At 44.9% G+C, this 13,219-nt stretch overlaps 1 protein-coding gene across 1 annotated transcript in view; it reads left to right on the top strand.

Annotated features, from left to right (window-relative positions):
- The window catches only part of LOC115205051 (protein diaphanous homolog 2), a 675,845-nt gene that overhangs the window by 607,907 nt on the left and 54,719 nt on the right, over positions 1 to 13,219 (top strand). The window contains exons 29-30 of the mRNA XM_029770617.1: positions 11,392 to 11,490; positions 13,150 to 13,200. Coding sequence (XP_029626477.1) covers positions 11,392 to 11,490; positions 13,150 to 13,200 — 150 coding nt within the window. The remainder of the gene's footprint in view (positions 1 to 11,391; positions 11,491 to 13,149; positions 13,201 to 13,219) is intronic.

A 13,219-nucleotide genomic window follows, 5' to 3' on the forward strand; every position in this document is an offset into this window, starting at 1 on the left:
TAGAATTCCACTCAGAATGCGTACCCAATACATTGATTCACACTACTGTAAGCAGTAGGCTAGTGTGCATATTGGAACAGACATCATAGTATTCCTTTAGCTTATCTTTTAAATGAGTCTAGTGTTAGTGGGATAATATTGATCTTCATGTTTGATACAGACACTGATGAGTAAGGACAGATTCATCGACGTGATTAGGATGTTTGGTGTCGGGCCCTGACATTCCCGCTCCTGCATATTTATCCCATTAGCTAATTTTCTTTTTAGATTATCATGACGGCTAGTGTGTGTGTGTGTGTGTGTGTGTGTGTGTGTGTGTGTGTGTGTGTGTTATTCCTCATTGGCGACGTGTGTAGAAAGGATCCTCGGCCACCACATCTGCATACGACGGCCTCTGCTTACCTGTCACTTTTGCATGTGTTATTTACGCCGGCTGTCAGCATGGCAGCATCCTCTTTTAAATAACACTACGTTACATTTCAATGCTGCAGGGATCCGGGGCACAGGCGCTGGTAGGAAGCAAACCAAACGAGCGCTCGGGAAAATTATTCCTGCACGTGGTGGATGGCATTGACTGCATCCCAAATGGCACCCTATTCCCCCATAGGGCTCTGGTCAAAAATAGTGCACTGTATTGGGAGTAGAGTTCCATTTAGGGTGTAGCCATTGTGAATTTTAGATTTCTGTCATTACCTTGGAAGGTGCAATACGGGCATTGGGCTTCATCGGGTTTATCTGCTGTAGTCCATCAACTCTAATAAATAATGCCATATTAGATTGCGTTCGTATCTTCTTGGAGGATCTGACTGTGCCCCAAGGCGCTGATGGACTGTGTGTGTGTGTGTGTGTGTGTGTGTGTGTGTGTGTGTGTGTGTGTGTGTGTGTGTGTGTGTGTGTGTGTGTGTGTGTGTGTGTGTGTGTGTGTGTCTGTGTCTGTGTCTGTGTGTGTGTGTGACTGTTTCTGCGTCCCAAATGGCACAATATTCTCTAAATAGGGAATAGAGTGTAATTGGGACGCACACCATCTGTCTGTGTCTGTCTGTATTTCTGTCTTTTAAGGTGATACAATAAGCCAGTCCCTTGTCCAGCATTTCCCAAACTCTGGACCCCAGGGCTGCATGTTTAGTTTTTTGCCTTAACACTACATAACTGATTCAAATGATGAAAGCTTGATGATTATTTGAATCAGTTGAGTAATGCTAGGGCAAAAATCTAAATGTGCACTCCTTAGGGTCCTGTGGACCGAGTTTGGGAAACCCTGCCCTTGTCCATTTCCTACCCAGACATTGTTTTCAATGCATTTTTATAATTTTTCTGACAATGTGCCATCCACGTTGTGAAGATCTTGGAAACCCTTTGATTATTCAACGATAATTGTTTCATCGCCAATTATTGTTACCCCAGGAAACTCTCTCTTATTCTCCTCTCAGGGAGTTTTTTATGTCGGCGTCTGTTGTATCAAATAGTATTTTTAAATTCAAAAAAGGTGGTCTATGTGTGGAGAGAGAGGCCTAACTAGGAGTGGTACTTGAAGTGTCTAATCACTTTAAATCTGTTTGACATAATTTGGTCTGGTTTTCCCTCAGGTCAGGAAGGCAGATCTAAATGAGAAGATACAATACATCAATGTGTGTGTCTATGATTCCTTGTCGGTGACATTTTCCCTCCAATCCTCCTTCCTCGCCTAAACATATGAAGCCGCCTCCCTTGTTGAATCTCATTAAGTTGAATCTCATTCAATCATTACATTTCCTCATGTAGTCATGGGTGGTCTGCCCGATGTCTCCCAGATCAATTCAAGAGACTTCACGATCTGGATGTCTGGAGTCACTTTACAGTCAATCAAACATAATTATACTCACTACAAAGCCCATCCAAATTGCATTGTCAAATCTGTTTACCCGCCACCAAGACGGCTGGCTGCAAAAACGGGATTGGGAGTCAGAGAAGATGATACCTCATCTGGGCGAAATGGAAGGCAGAGGATGTTAAGTGTGCCACTTTGAGAGAGACTGAGGACAGGGAGATGTGTTCTGGATGGATGACAGACTGGTATGGAAGTTGTACAGATTTCATATGCTTGAGAGTCCCCCTGTCTCGCAAACTTCCCTAGACCACTGGACCTCTTAGCACTGCTCACACTGTCGTCCTCGTCTACTGTGAGCTAGTGGATGCAGGAACTATAATGATATAATATGCCCTAGCCTTTTGGGGACCCTAAGCGAGATTTGGTTGGGGGGCCCCTGACCTCTCAGAAAAAGATTTTAGTGGACAACTCTTAACGACGAAGATACATTTTTTGTTTGTTTTAAAGTTAATTTCCTGCAATCATACACATTTTACAATCAGGTGTAGAGAAAATGTTGCAGTTTTACAACAAGTTTTAATTGGCTCATTCATTAATTGGCTTCCAATTGACTCATTCATCTCCTCTCCTCTGTAACTCCTCTGTAACTATTATCATACTATACTATGGTAAAATAAGGGTTAAATAAATAAAATACGTTTTCTGCAATTCAAAACATCTATGGGCCGTAGAAAAAAATTGGCAATTTCATGCAATTATTCTCATTTTGCAATGGGGCAAAGAGAAAAAAATGCAGTTTTACAGCAAATGCCACTCATTTCTACCCATTTTGCCATGGGGAAGGTGGAGCGACATTTTTGCTGTTTGAAAGCGAATTTTCTGCAATTCTACACATTTTGCCATCACTCATATTCGAGTGAGTTTTTACATTTTTAGCAGACAAACAATGACAAACAAAATCAATGGGTGACCCCTGGATGTCAGGGCCCCTGGACACGTGCCGTGCGTGCCTGGTCGGTATTCATCATTACTACAAGTTTAGATAGTTGGCTAGACTAACTACCAATCCATTTATTTATTTTTTGACATGGCTAATTGAACGAATGTCCTTGACTTACATAAGAGAAAAACTGCTGACGCACAACCAAATTTCAAAATTGCACCTGGTGTATTCTACTATTCTTACTTGCAATATTAAGTTGAGACCCAAACTGAGTTCCTAAAAAAAAAAACAATACGACCAAAAAAATGAAGTTGATTATGCCGGCGCTGATAATATGGTCATATAGCGTTCATCTTTATTCAAAGCAGCTTACTGAACAGAACTGCTGACATTGGCAGAGACACATATATCCAGTTAAAGTTGCATATGCAGGAATTTAACCCACAGCCCTGGTTTGGCCAGCACAATACTCTAACCCACTGATCCATTGGAACTACTCAACTACTGTATGTAGCCCTCGCCTCTGTACGGCCTTACTTGGCTCAGTGACATGGTGACTCCATGTGGTCCTCCTAAAGTGTGTCAACTCTACCTCTGTCAATTAGCCAGTCAGGCTGGCTGCCTTGTCTAGGCTGGAGCTACCCCTGTGGACTAGCATGCTGGGTCATGTTCATTAGGCACCAAACAGAACAAAAACAGACTGAAGCAGGCAGGCACCAGCTGGCCTTGCCTCAAAGGAAATGCAAAAATGTTTTAAAACATTTTCTATATTGTGCCCTAATGAATATTACTCCTTGTAAAGAGAGTTAGAGGCGGTAGTAGTCGTAGAAGTAGTAGTGGTGTCTGTCTGTCTTCTTTGTTACATGTAGCTTTACTCTTTCTCTCCCACCCCAGCCTCACATGTGGCCTCGCTGCTGCTACCGCCTACTAATCCAGATGGAGAGGGTTTACTTTTGTTTTTGTTTATTCACTTATTCATGCATCCAGCTATTCGGGGCATCACTGGGGCTTTCATCTCCATGACACAAACGCAAATCGCCACGGTGGCTAATCCACTTTCATCTCTTTCTCTCGCCATCACTGTCTCTTTCTCATCCTTCTCTCTTTGGTTCTGTGATAAGGGGCCAGAACAGAGTGACAGGAGCGACCGGGGTCTTACTTTCATCTTTGTAGCACACCACCCTCTTCATCTTGTGTCAAAACCAGTAGAGACCTCACTGGGGCCCTCATCCTCATTTTGTGTCTACCCGTCCCTGGTCTTTGTCCTGACCCACTCCACCCTCCCCTACCCTCCTCCCCGGGCGCCCGACCCTTTGGCGCCATCCCGGGGCTTGCCAGCCTTGCACTCCTATTCCCCTCGGACCAGGGGGGATGTGGGAGCATCCATAATTCTATTACGGAGGACATGAGTGGGTTTGCACATCAAGCTGTTACAGTCAAACAGTATCTGCTTGTGGATCCATCTTCCTCATCAGGCAGAAGAGCCCCCCCACCACCCCTCCACTCGAGAGGGTCCTATATTTTCTGCTCAAACGTAGCACAAAAAGACACAGAACGGGAAGCTAAAATGTCATCTTACCCCAGGACCCTTCACTTGACTATCCCATGAAAAGAAATAGAACAGGGAGCACTCTCTGCTATGGTCTTATTTGAGGGATAAACAAACCTTTCAGCTAATGTTTCGGTGTTCCTCGGTTTGGCCCTATAGCGTGAATCAGTCATCTGTGTATGTGTGGTGGAAAGCTAGGCGAGAGTAGAGAGGAGAGAGAGGGGTGTGGCTTGTGTCTGTCCTCCCTGCCCTCCCTCCATGGCAGTGATGTCTGACTGTTTGGCTCTATCTGGCTGGCTGATTGGCTGGCTGGATGGTGTCTTTGGAGCCACAGGGACTGGGGGAAGGAATGACAGCTCAGTCAAAGAGAGAGAGAGAGAGAGGAGAGAGAGAGAGAGAGAGAGAGAGAGAGAGAGAGAGAGAGAGAGACTCAGACTCATTCCTTTGTGTGCCTGTGCATTGAATAAGAGTAGGATACTGGATTCACTGGTGATATAGATACCCATGGTGTGTGTATACATGAGACAACAGAAGAGAAGAGAGACACTAAGAGAGAGAGGGAGAGGTGCCGCCTGTACACCTGGCCATAGTGCAAGCTTCCCTCCCTCCACACAAAGGCTTTGTTCACAGCTAATGCACCAGGTTAATTGCACAGATGACTCTGTGCAGTCCATCAGATGAGCTAAAATGTGTTTAAAAACAACTCCTGGGAAGAAAAGAAAACTTCTTCTACTTCTTGTTTTCCATCAAGAGAGAGAAAGAGGGGAGAGAGAGAAAAAGAAAGTGAGAGAGAGAGAGAGAGAGAGAGAGAGTGAGAGAGAGAGAGAGAGAGAGTGAGAGTGAGAGAGAGAGAGAGAGCGCATCTCCAGTAGGAGCAGCAGCATTCTCCCTTCAGAGTGGTCTCAGCACATCAAGCACAGGGCTGCAAGCACTTATTAGAGCTCATTACAGTGCAAATGAGAGTAGGGGATCTGTCACTGGGGAAGCTGGAGCAGGGGAGGCTGGAGACGGCAGCGACACACAACACAGAATACAGACACGCACGCACACACACAGGTGATGCAGAGAGAGACAGACGAACACAGGCAAATCATAAATACACACACAAATACTGACAGAGACACACAAGCAATACATAAACACGCAAACAGAGACAGACACACAGACGCAAAAAAAAAACACACAAACACACAATGCACATTTTCCCCCTTCCCACTGATGGAGTTCACTTATTTGTCTTTACACACTCTTATCGGTTTAACTAGGAGATTACCGGTGTGTTCGCTAACACCACGCTGTTGCTGGTAATAATGACATAAACACTAACCTCATGTTATTATCCTTGTCATTATTTCATATTATTGTATGAAATATAATTATTATTGATATATGTTGATTTAGCATTAGTGATGTTTGCCGCTGGAATGGCTACCAATATAAATCTTGTTATTTATTGCAGAATATGGGCCCTGGTCAAAAGTAGTGCACTAAATAGGGAATAGGGTGCCATTTCGCACCCTATTTGTATTATGTACCGCCACTCAGACCAGACAGAAACGCTCTGCTTAAATTCTGCTTGTTTTCGTCAGTTTTGGTCCCTTCCCTCCAGAGCTGTCGGCGACTGTATGCGAGCCATCAGAAATGTAGTTCTCCATCGATCCCTCTGTATTTCTTCCCCCCAACATGGAGGGAGATGACAGATAGCAAATTGAATTTATGAACAGCCTGTGTTGACACTGCTGCATAATGATAAGAATGCCATCCCTTTGGTGTTTAAGAAGGAAAGCATGGCGACGAATACAGATTGAAACCAAAGTGCGTCCGTTTTTCTTCGGAGGATGGGAAGAGGATGAAGTCTGCGTCTCAATTGGCACCATATTCCTTATATGGTGGTTTTTAAAAATAATAATTTTTTGATCAAGTCTCCATAAGTGGGGAATAGGTTGCCATTTGGGATTCAGAGGAAGTTAACAGATTTTTGTCTTGCATCCACATGCAAATCCTTGTATTTATTTTACCTGACGATGTGTATTGGTACACAGTAAAATCTTATATTTGTATTTAATAGAAGTATACTGACAGTAAATGAAGTAGTATAGAGCTACACTGTGAAGGTTTGTGATGATATGTTACAGTGCCTTGCATGTTACAGTGCCTTGCCAGTATTCATCCCCCTTGGCGTTTTTCCTATTTTGTTGCATTACAACCTGTAATTTAAATTTATTTTTATTTGGATTTCATGTAATGGACTTACACAAAATAGTCCAAATTGGTGAAGTGAAATGAAAAAAAGTAACTTCTTTCAAAAAATTATAAATAAGAAAAAACGGAAAAGTGGTGTGTGCATATGTATTCACCCCCTTTGCTATGAAGCCCCTAAATAAGATCTGGTGCAACCAATTACCTTCAGAAGTCACATAATAAGTTGAATAAAGTCCACCTATGTGGAATCTAAGTGTCACATGATCTGTCACCTGATCTCAGTATATCTACACCTGTTCTGAAAGGCCACAGAGTCTGCAACACCACTAAGCAAGCGGCACCATGAAGACCAAGGAGCTCTCCAAACAGGTCAGGGACAAAGTTGTGGAGAAGTACAGATCAGGGTTGGGTTATAAAAAAATATCAGAAACTTTGAACATCCTACAGAGAACCATTAAATCCATTATTAAAACATTGAAAGACTATGGGACCACAACAAACCTGCGAAGAGAGTGCCGCCCAACAAAACTCATGGACCAGGCAAGGAGGGCATTAATCAGAGAGGCAACAAAGAGACAAAAGATAACCCTGAAGAATCTGCAAAGCTCGACAGCGGAGTTTGGAGTATCTGTCCATAGGACCACTTTAAGCCATACACTCCACAGGGCTGGGCTTTACAGAAGAGTGGCCAGCGAAAAGACATTGCTTAAAGAACAAAATAAGCAAACACGTTTGGTGTTTGCCAAAAGGTATGTGGGAGACTCCCAAAACATATGGAAGAAGGTACTCTGTTCAGATGAGACTAAAATTGAGCTTTTTGGCCATCAAGGAAAACGCTATGTCTAGCGCAAACCCAACACCTCTCATCACCCCGAGAACACCATGTTTTTCATCGGCAGGGACTGGAAACTGGTCAGAATTGAAGGATGGCGCTAAATACAGGGAAATTCTTGAGGAAAACCTGTTTCAGTCTTCCAGAGATTTGAGACTGGGACGGAGGTTCACCTTCCAGCAGGATAATGACCCTAAGCATACTGCTAATGCAACACTCGAGTGGTTTAAGGGTAAACATTTAAATGTATTGCAGTGGCCTAGTCAAAGCCCAGACCTCAATCCAATTGAGAATCTGTGGTATGACTTAAAGATTGCTGTACACCAACTTGAAGGAGCTGGAGCAGCTTTCCCTTGAAGAATGGGCAAAAATGCCAGTGGCTAGATGTGCCAAGCTTATAGAGACATACCCCAAGATACTTGCAGCTGCAATTGCTGTACACCCCTACAAAGTATTGACTTTGGGGGTGTGAATAGTTATGCATTCTTTAGTTGTTTTTTTTTTTCGCAAGCCACGGTAGCTATTAGAGGGGTCTGTCTGGCTCTCTAGTTCATCCTCTCGCTGAACTGGCCCAGAGCAGTCTCGGCTATAGGTCACACTGCATGGCTGACACCAGTCTGTGCTGGAGCACACACACACATAACACGTACATATGCACGCCACGCAAGCACACACACCCCACATAGGCACAAAGACACACGCACACACACACACACACACACACACGCACGCACGCACGCACGCACGCACGCACACACAAACACACACTCAAGTGTGTGAATTGAATTTTCCACTGTGTAAGCATCAGAACGCCCTCTCCCTCTACACAGGCAGCGTTTTAACAACCGCCTTACATCACTGCAATGGGAGACTCTCCCCTGATCAAGACACATAAGGTAGATGGGACTATTAAACAGTGCATTAGACCCGGGGCCTGTCACGTCACGTCTCCCCTGTCTCCAGCTGAATGGCTTAGGACGGGGTGGGGGGAATCCCCAAAGAACAGAGTGCATGTCCCAAACGGCACCCTATTGCCTTTATAATTAACTACTTTTGATTATAGCCATATAGGCCCTTTTTAAAAGTAGTGCACTATGTAAGGAATAGGTTGCCATTTAAGACATAGCCAGAGTCACTTCAGCGGCTAATGCAGGCAGAGGACGGCTGTGGATGAAAGCCTCCACTGATGACCATTGGAACATATTATTTCTGTGGCTTACGCAGGGGAGCTAAGTGCTCTTTACCAAGATTTAGTGTGGAGCCGGTCAATACCGGGCCGCTCCATCATTGTTCCGTCGATGACACCGGGCTCTGCCTTTGGAAAACATTCCAACCGCCAAACAGCTTAGTACATCCATGGCCCCACTGTGCTACCACAGGAGGGGAAGAGGAAAGGGAGTTTTGGGATAGGCCACTGTCTCTGTCTCTACACATATTAGCACAGTGTGTGCAGTGCATTGCAGTGCATACAGCACAGTACAGCACATGGCTCAGGCGGAAGGATTCAGAGAAGACGAAGGATTTGGTCCTATATCTGGGTCATCTATCTTTACCCCCATAATAATGAGTCAGTGGGCCCTCTGTTCATCATTGTGGTCCAGAACAGACACTATTTTAAATTGGGATCATTAAGGTGACTACGCCATCCGTCGTTTGCATACATGGCTGAACTAACTTGTGGGTAATGTTTACGGCGAGAGGGGCCGGGGCTTCTTATTTCGCTTCTGGGCATCATGGCAGAGAAGAAACATTTGTGCCAGCCAGAGTCTGAGGATGGACTTTCAGCAGCACTTTCAGTGAGCGTTGATCAATCTTTTGTTTTTCCATTGCGGCGTTGTTGGGCGAATTTAATTTAGGAACCGAAGAAGTTGACACTGGGACATAATTAATTTGAGGAAATGCCTCATATTCCACCATTACCATAGAGAAGCTAGACGCACAGTATTATTTTTGTTGGCTTATCCAAGCAACACAACCTCCCAACGATAAATGATTTACAGAAAAAAAGATGTACCCAAGAATAGAAACACATCTTATGTTAATTAGCGACAAACGCTTTATTTGCGCTAATTTCTTTTCTTGATTTGCTCATCTCATTCCCTCTTCCTGAGGCCCTTCCCAAGGGCTACTTTGAAAACCAAAGTGTATGATCTCTCTTTCTATGTGCTTTGTTTAAAAGCCACCTAGATTAAATCAAGCTTAATTAGACCATCTTGAAACAGAACAAAGCAAAGTCCAAGTAGCTAGTGCTTATCTTCAAATTGGCTCGGCTACACTTTGATAGCCTTGCTAATTGGTTTAAAGCGAGACATGCATTTCACCTGCTTTGCCCTGTATAAACAAGATTGCCAATCTGTATCTAACAGCTATGACACTGAGAACAGCACCGGCTCCCACTTTGTTCATGTTTTTCCGTATCTAGGCGAACCAGGACCTCGACATGAATGCATCGTGTTAAGTCCGGGCAGGTAAACATTTATCTACTGCACCTTGGCTCCTGGAAAACTTTTAGACAGCGCTTGCTTCAGTTTCCTTCTTCTCAGGGACCTAGACATCACACGGGGCCCCTGACAACTTTGATCAATTTGTCCTAGTTCTCGCTTAACTGTAGCCCAATTCATCATCTGTAATGACCAAGGCTTGGGAGCTAGGCTGGGTAGACTGAGTTCAAGACGGAGGATCGCAGACACAAAGAAGCAAAATGACTAAAATGGGAAACATGCTCCCCGGTGACCTGCCAGCGCTCCATTAACAATGTCCTATTGGACCCGACATTCCACCACAGCCGGCCAGACCTCAGCTCTAATGCCGGAAGCTCATAGCTCAAAGATGAGGCCCCGGCTTCTGAGAATCTCTTAACATCTCCAACTGTGTCCAACCGCTTCTCCTCGACACACTAAATAAAATGTTTAAACAGAAATGTAAATAAAAAGCTCATGCATTTTCGATTATTTGAGAATGATGTCTAAATCCCCACAGCAAACTTCTCTTGATCTGACACATAGCCCACTTAGAAGACGACTGTTGTTTTCCGTGTTCTTGTTCTAGCTCCGCCTCTCTGATTTTGAGCTGTTAAAACCCAGGGCAAATATATTCTGCAGTTTTCTGAATTAGCGAGTCTCATCGATTGCACGGCAGAGATTTACAGAAAAGCTAACCTTTATGCAGGAGGGTCTGTCTTGAGAATAAGTGATACCCCGCTCGCAGGAAATGTTCTTTCCAAAATGGGTTAAGATGGGCTAAAACCGAAGAAATCGACAAAACTCTTCCCAGCACTGTAGCACCTCATGAAGCCATTGTACCTGTCTTCCCTCCCTCCCCTCATTCCTTCCTCTGTCCCTGGGTATCAGGTGCCACCTGGGCCCTGGGGATCTTGCCAAATGTAACAGTAAGCCCTGGAGCCCGGGCTGCTGGCTCTCTCTCTCTCTGTCTCTGTAATGTATTTACTAGGGTTCACTATCACATGTTTTAATTAGGGGGTAACAAGGCCCCGGCTCTCTGACGGATTTGCTAACTTCACACATCATGATTAGTTTCCCTCTCCCCAACAATGTACAGTACCTGGCTGTGTGCGTGTGTGCATGTATGTCTTATATCCCTGGGAGAAGATGGAAGGGGAGGAGAGATACAAGTAAAGTGTTACCATAGGGAAAGGAAGGGAAGAAGAGGGGAGGATTGAGGACGGGGTAGACCACAGTGAAGTAGGCCTGTGTGTATAGCTGTAGTGCATCTGGAGGAGTAGGTCGTTGAGAGGACTAGTGGAGCGGGGCAAGGCACAGGGTCGTAAAACTCCTTCTGACTGCTCCGGGCCTCTGACATTTCATACTGTATGCAAGCATGTAAATGCACATGCAGGCATTCAAATACATGCATTGTGGATCCAAAATTTGCATGGATACTGGCTCCCAATTACTTATCCAAACCAATAGGAGAGAGAAGTCTGGCTTGACGAGTCGTACATGTGTGTGCGTGTGTGTGTATTTTAGTGTATGTGTGATTTTATTTTCAGTATGGGTGTATATCCTCTAACCATATTCTCTGTCTGTCCTGTCCTACAGAGGGAGGAGAGAACGAGACAGGTGTGATGGACAGCTTAATGGAAGCCCTGCAATCCGGAGCGGCCTTCCGCGACCGCCGAAAACGAACCCCGCGCAACGGTAAGGTCCCCCCCACCTCTGGCGAGGTTACTTCCTCCCTCGCTGGCGACCATCTGTGTCCTGCACGGACACAGAGTAACTGCCATACCTCTTTAAACGTTATGTATAACCGGATTCCATCAACACACTCAGTCTCATCCATTGTCCTTCATATGAAAGGAGTGTTGCGGGACCAAGTCGGTATATGCCAAGGGCGGACACATGTCTGTACGCTCATGTTCTTCTGTGTGTGTGTGTGTGGGGGTGGAGCCTTCCCCTCCCCAACACACACACACACTCACTACACACACACGTGTGCTATCCCCGTGCACTTCATTACACATTCATTGTCACATTGTCATTCACAAGGTGCTGATTACAATAGAAATGGGTTGCGAGTGGGGGCTATGGGCTAGAAGTGAGTTAACATAATCCTAATGTTAACATATTCCATCCTGCCATGATGAATGGCCTGTACCCAGGGGGATGGTAAGGTGCCACCTGGTAGAGTTGCCAGGATACATTGATATGCAGGTGGAGGAGCTAGAGGATCTACAGGTGCTGTGATATTCCTGGTGCACTCCCTGCTCCATGCTAATCACTAAACTGTTATCGGGTGTATATTGGGCCTCATTAGGTTTAGGTTAACATAGCTTAGTATGAACAGAGTCGAGTGAGTGTGCACAGAGGTTTAGGCCCTGAACCTTGGCACTGAATATGGTAGTAGCTCCCCCTTTCCCTCTGATAGGCTAGGTGTAATTTTCACCACATTGCTCACATCTATACAGTCCTCTCAAATTTATACAAGTGCCTTGGTGGTATGGAGTTAGGAGTTAATTATGGAAGGGCCTATAGTGAAACGCCTATTTCAGACAAGCATATGTTGTCAAAACTCTTATGGAGCACTCATTCAGTGTTATATCAACAACCTCAACAACAAATAAACCAGCATATGCACACCGTGACCAAAATAATTGTCCTAAATTAACAGTCACTATGTGAAAATGACCTGTTCATTTCCCACATTGTCTCTCCTCTTTCTTATCTTGGCCAATCACATCTCCCTACTAGGTCCCATGTCAAGGTTTGTCCAATAAGACCAGGTTATTGAAACAGGGTGTCACAACTCACACTCCTGAGTCCTGCTCTTCTTAGCTTGGCCCGCATTTTGAGCTTGCTGGCAGCCAGGCAGTCATGTGGAGAAAAACACACACACACACACAATGCACAAACACATGCACACACAGTACTGTATGCATAGACACACACACAAACACACACACGCACGCACGCACGCACGCACGCACGCACGCACGCACGCACGCACGCACACACACACACACACACACACACACACACACACACACACACACACACACACACACACACACACACACTCTTCTGATTCACCTGCCCTTCATCTACAATATCTCTCCTACTCTAACATGGTTCACCCAGACTGACACCATGGGAGATACACATGACATGATTCCAAACCAACCCAATCTATTTTCCTTCTCAAGTGTCTTTTTTTCTGTGTGAATGTGAGTTTGTACTGTTTGTGCCAACACCAAAACTTTTCAGAGTGGATAATTGGTGTCTGATATATTTCTCTCTTTCTCTTCCCCCTCTCCTTGTCCTCCCTTTGTTTTTCTTCTGTTTATTTCGTCAATGTTGCAGGTGATCAAAGTCCATCCAGTCCTGCCTCTCGGTGGCCAGGTGCTAACCATGGTAACACAACCAATGCTGT

This window comes from Salmo trutta, chromosome 13 (genome assembly GCF_901001165.1).
Source record: "Salmo trutta chromosome 13, fSalTru1.1, whole genome shotgun sequence".
NCBI lineage: Eukaryota > Metazoa > Chordata > Actinopteri > Salmoniformes > Salmonidae > Salmo > Salmo trutta.